The sequence below is a fragment of the Muntiacus reevesi genome, chromosome 2 (genome assembly GCF_963930625.1).
Source record: "Muntiacus reevesi chromosome 2, mMunRee1.1, whole genome shotgun sequence".
NCBI lineage: Eukaryota > Metazoa > Chordata > Mammalia > Artiodactyla > Cervidae > Muntiacus > Muntiacus reevesi.
The window spans coordinates 57,856,851-57,862,850 of NC_089250.1; the positions used below are offsets into that span (position 1 = coordinate 57,856,851).

The window sequence follows — 6,000 nt, forward strand, 5'->3', positions numbered from 1 at the left end:
ATAAGTCTTAACCACTGAGACCCCCACAGCACTTCAGAATCACCTGTCTTACCTTAATGCTTTTTATGTGAGAGGCTGCCTTCCCAAGAGCCTTTTCGGAAGATTTGTCCAATAAAAACTCAATGACTGCATCTTTGTTGTAAAGTCTGCAACAATAAAGATCAGTCAGGACATTCTGGCAACAATCAACCTTCATCCAAGAGAAGAAGACTAAACTGAGTACAATCCAAAGTCACTTACATCTGATAACAGAAATGTCCTCGCACTCCTAAAAAAGTAAATTTAATCCTGTCTCAACCATTTCCAAAGCATACAAAGAAAGAAACCAGTTTAAATCAAGGGCTATGTAGACTGGCAGTCAGAGGACTGAATGTGACTCAAACCAGGATTTTTTAAATTGGGAAATTTAACATGAAACATTTTCAGGCTTCCCTGGTGGTTCAATGGTAAAGAATCTAACTGCCAGTGCAGAAGACACGGGCTCAATCCCCGATCTAGGAAGATCCCACCTGCCGAGGGACAACTAAGCCAGTGTTTCACATCTACTGAGCCTGTGCTCTGGGTCCTGGGAACCTCAACTACTGAGCCCTGTGCCGCAAACACTGAAGCCTGAGCACCGCCTTGTGCCACAACAAGAGAAGCCACCACGATGAGAAGCCTGTGCACTGGAACTAGAGAGTAGCCCTCTGTCGCTGGAACCAGAGAAAAGCCTGCTCAGCAACAACGATCTACCATAGCCATAAATAAATAAATTATTTAAAAAAATAATTAAAGTACACATTTTCAACTTTCCCTGGGGGGAAGAAAAATCAGATGTTCTGGAATCAGTCTACCTTCTTGAACTGTAACAACAAGCTGGAACTGGATAGCAGCTACCTTTCATTTTATTATTATTATTATCTTTTTTGCTATGCAGCCTGTGGGATCTGAGTTCCCCAACCAGGACTGAACCTAGGCCCTCAGCAGTGAGAACAAGTCTTAACCACTGGAACACCATCACCCAGTCCTCACCATGCCCTACCGATCCCACATGGGTCCTTCATGCATTTATGTTTGTAACTCACCTCCCTCCTCTTGGCCCCTGAGTTTTCAACCCATGGATTAAACAAACCAAACTGAAGAGAAAAGTGCAGAAGTATGCTCTGAGCCAGGGAATGACAACCCAGGCTTCACAAATTTGCTTGAGATCACTCACATCTGATGAATCAAGAACTGCATTTACATGTTAAAATTCTTTTTAACACCATGTAATAAAAACTCGTCTCCATTAAGTGAAGGAACTATACCTGCCAAGTTCACAGGCAACTATTGGTCGTCTTAATATTTCCTGACTTAGAGTACAGTAGTTCCACTGGGCCACTAATTCAGCATCCTTGTCGACCTGAGAAGAGAAAAAAAAATCCTTTCAGTTAATTTTCTTCTTTGAAAGACACACGCTCCACAGAATTCTACATATAAAGGCTTATTCAGTAATACCACGCTGTGATGATTTTTGTTTTTTAAATCAAATTACTGACACACGAAGATGGGATTTAAAAAGTCACAAGTAATCAACAGTATGTCAAATAAAGGCCTCTCTATATATGATGTGTACAAAAAAAGTTTACACCAAATCACTAAATTGCTTATGTCAATTACATATAAATATTAATATTTATATCCTAATAATAAACTAGGAAGCTCATACAGAAATAACAAGCAGTACAGGTTGATTTCTAACAGTGGGAACAGCTCCAAAGTAGTTGTAGCAGAATTTAAAGGCAAAGAATTGAGAAGCCAGGCATTAAAAACAAAAACAAAAAAAAAAAGTTCAGCACAAAGACTGAATTATAGCACAAAGGAATTATACATTCCTTACAAAAATCACCCATTTAACAGAAACGTTTTCTGCAGAGTACTCACTACAAGGCATATCAAGTCATTATCCACACTCTATAAAGATTCAGATCAGAGACCCTCCAAAGCCCTCAAACGATATTTCCACCTATTTAATATCCCATGTCCCACTCTTTACTGTTCCTAAAATGTCAAACCCGAATAATGTAACAAGATGGCACACTTGGGGGAAAAAAGGGAAGAAAAAATAAAGAATTTAAATTCCCTCAAATTTAATTTTTGCAGGAACTATTTAAGGGTTTACTGTGTGCCAGGTACTGTGCTAGACAGTTTCTGTGACATAAGTCTTCTCAGTTCAGTCGGTCAGTCGTGTCTGAGTCTCTGCAACCCCAGGGGTTGCAGCACATCTGGCTTCCCTGTTCATCAACTCCCGGAGCTTGCTCAAACTCATGTCCATCGAGTCGGTGATGCCATCCAACCATCTCCTCCTCTGTCATCCCCTTCTCCTCCTGCCCTCAATCCTTGACAGCATCAGGGTCTTTTCCAATGAGTCAGTTTTCTGCATCAGGTGGCCAAAGTATTGGAGCTCCAGCTTCAGCATCTTTTAGCCCTCATAAAAACTTATGAGTTAGGATTCTTATCTTTGTAGTGGAGGAAACTGAGGTACCAAGAAGTTAAGTTGCATGTCAAGGTCACACACTCCAGCAGAGGAGTGAAGATAAAAAGTCAGGCAGGCGGGCTCTAAAGACCATGCTTTTAATCGCTACTCTCTATTACATTTGTATAATTTTGTTTAATTTTTATATTATTTATTTTTATTGAAGTATAGTTTACACACAATATTGTGTTAGTTTCAGGTGTACCTCATAGTTATTTGAGGCTTTTGCAGATTATGTTCAATTATAGGCTGTTACAAGATATTAGAATTAATTCTTTGTGCTATACAGTAAATCCCTGTTGCTTATCCATTTTATGTATTTGTTGTTCAGTCGCTCAGTCACATCCAACTCTTTGTGACCCCATGGACTGTAGCACACCAAGCTTCCATGTCCTTTATTATCTCCCAGAGTTGGCTCAAACTCATGTCCATTGAGTCAACGATGCCACCCAACCATCTCATCCTTATTTTATGTATAGTAGTTAGTATCTGTTAATCCAGATAAGTGTGTCCTTCCCCTCTATAGTTTAAAACAAAACCAAACACACAAACAACAAAAACCCCACCACACTACAGCAGATGTTGTCTTCTTCGGTCCCAAGATCCAACAGCCACATTTCAGCATCTTAAATAGCTCTTATCATCAGCCACACTGTAGAGAGCCCCGAGAGACTCGTCACCAGTGAAGCTGATGTACTATACTTTTTGTAGATTTAAAAAGCTACATTAGGCAAATTTAGTATCTACTTTCTAGATCCCCCACCTGCTTTATCACAGTCCTTCACTGCTTCAAAAAAAACCGCCTGGGAGAGTTGGGGACAGGGAAGGAACTACTCCTTCCCAATTTAAAATTTGGTCCACCCAAGGTCTTAAACCTGAGGAATGTCTTGGGTCAAATCCAACATACTGTATGTGATTGACAAATGTTATTATACACCTATCTGAAATGCAAGCTCTACAAGGGCTGGACTCTGTTCACTGCTATATCCCCAGGGCCTAGAATAGTGTATATCGTAAGCACTTAATACGTACCTGTTGAGTGAATAAGGATAATAAAAATCCACCCTGACTGAGTACTCTAGTTGTTTCAGATCACCCTTTCTTCATTTCTTCCCCCTTCTGACATCTATTCTTAGCCAAGCCTGTCAATAAGCTACTCCTCTTCAGTTCTGGGCTCAAGGGAACAAAACCGAGCTAAATACTATTTGGGTAAAAGCTCGCTCACACAAGTGCTGGCTACCAAGCATTAATCTCTGCACACGTAGCTGTGATCAGAGGGCACACGCCATCACCGTGGGTGTTCATTCACTCTCAAATTCCATACACATTTGTTGGAAGTTGACTGTGTGGCAGACACATCACAGGGGTCACAAAAGTGACAAATACATGGCCCCTGTCTACACAAGAAATAGACAAAGAATGAATAAATACAGTGATAAGCACTAAAAAGTAAAGCAGCAGAGAGGACAAAGTGATCAGGAGAGAGATGTATTGTGGCTACGGTGGGCTGGGATGGCATTTCAGTAAAGAATTAACTGATGTTTAAAAAAAAAAAAACCACCAAATGATATGATTGTCTCAGTGAAGAACATATCAGGTTGAGGAAATTAAACTCCAGGTTGAGGAACAAGGCTTTTGAGCTGAAACAGAATAAAAGCACTGAAGAAGGGCAGAAGATGATGTAAACAGATCACATCCTTTCTGATCACACAGGGTCTTGTGGGACTTTTTTTCTGAATATAATGGGAAATGACTGGAGGGGTTTAAATACAGTAGTGATTTCAATACAGTAGTGATACATGGAATTTACTTAAAGACTTCTCTGGCTACTGACTGGAGACTCATGTGGGCCACCCAGTGAGGCAGTCACTTGTATTAATATTAGGTACTTTAAACACCTTCTATTATTAAAAAGTAATCACTGGTGCTAACTCTGAAATCCTGAATAACTGGATGGGAGTCCTGGCTTCATTACCTAACAGTTGTGTGACCTTGGTCATGTTACTGACTCAATTTCCCTGTTAGTAGCCTACGACTTAGCAACTGAACAACAACAAAAGCAGGGAAATTATAATACGTAATTTGCTCAATCATTGGTGAGAATTATGGATTATTCAAACCTGCATTTATCTACCGTATTTATAGTGATAGTTGAGGAGGAGGAAAAGGTGCGACCTCAGCCCCCAGGAGCTTATCACCCTCTGAAAGTTAAAGTCAAAGTCGCTCAGTCCTGTCCCACTCTTTGCAACCCCATGGACTATAAAGTCCATGGAATTCTCCAGGTCAGAACACTGGGAAATGTTCAGTAGCCTTTCCCTTCTCCAGGGGATATTCCTAACCCAGGTCTCCTGCACTGCAGGCGGATTCTTTACCAGCGAGCCACAAGGGAAGCCCAAGAATACGGAGTGGGTAGCCTATTTCTTCTCCAGGGGATCTTCCCGACCCAAGAATCGAACCGCGGTCTCCTGAATTGCAGACGGATTCTTTACTAACTGAGCTATCAGCGAAGCCCAACCACCCTCTGAGAACCAACAGTAACCAAACTGAACGCAGTGTACACGGTGGTTACTTTTTAAGTGGATGCCCTGACCTCAAAGGTAACAGTTTGAGAAGACTTCACTGAGAAAACGAAGTTAGCGTGTACAGAACTCAATAAACAGCGACCATTTGTATCATTGTTACTAGCAGCAGACAAACTTCAAATCCTGGTTCTGCCACTTACTAGCTTTGCAACTTTCTCCTCCTGAGCTTCAATTTCCAAGTCTCAAAAGTGAGGCTTCTGAAAGTATATACCCGTAAGGCTGTTCTGAAAATCACATGAGACACCCCATATTATGCGTACTATCGGATGAATGGCAACAGCCCGCAGTCAATAAAGGTCCCTTATTAACACTGTGGTTAATTCTGAGTTCTCCGAAAGGGATAAATAAGCACGGTTGTATGTGGAAACCCGCTAGCTCCTCCTCCCACACCGCTTCGCTTCCTGGGAGCATTCGCAGGCCGCACCACCTCTAGGCCCCACTGGGCCCACGTAACTCACCTTCTCAACCTTCTTCGGCCCCTTCACCAGTTCATGCCTCTTAGGGATTGTTCCTCCGTCGCAACCCATCGCAAGCCGACAGAGTCCAGAGCAATCACCTACCGCAGCAACTTCCGGAGTCCCTGGCGACAGTAGGACTCACTTCCGGCGCACCGCAATGACACAATACGCCAGTCTGCACGCGGAGGGGCGGGGCGGGGTGGGGTGGGAAGGGCTTGTGCCGCGTCTTGGTTGCTATGGAGAGCGTCGCTAGGCGCTGGGCGTGGCCCCGCAGCGGGGGCAGCTGCAAAGCGAAGGCTGGGTCTTGGTGCACGCAACATGCAGAGCGTACTCCCACTCTCCGGCTGCAGCCAGTCCCTTCATCTTTCAGCTGGACGTGGGATTCCTGCTGCATCCGCCTAATCGTTCTTCCACCCTTCCGGGGCGGCGCGGGTGGGGACGACTCAGGAGCAGCAGCCGTGTTTTT

The 6,000-nt window shown here is 43.1% G+C and overlaps 1 protein-coding gene across 2 annotated transcripts in view; it reads right to left on the reverse strand.

Moving 5' to 3' along the window:
- Positions 1-5,668, reverse strand: part of RTF2 (replication termination factor 2) — a 43,083-nt gene extending 37,415 nt beyond the window's left edge. For both annotated transcript variants that reach the window (XM_065921748.1, XM_065921749.1), the window contains exons 1-3: positions 5,535-5,668; positions 1,287-1,381; positions 53-146 (exon numbers count right to left, since the gene is read on the reverse strand). In XM_065921748.1, the coding sequence (XP_065777820.1) occupies positions 53-146; positions 1,287-1,381; positions 5,535-5,603 (258 nt within the window). In that variant the 5' untranslated portion in view covers positions 5,604-5,668. The remainder of the gene's footprint in view (positions 1-52; positions 147-1,286; positions 1,382-5,534) is intronic.
- Between the last annotated feature and the right edge of the window lie 332 nt (positions 5,669-6,000).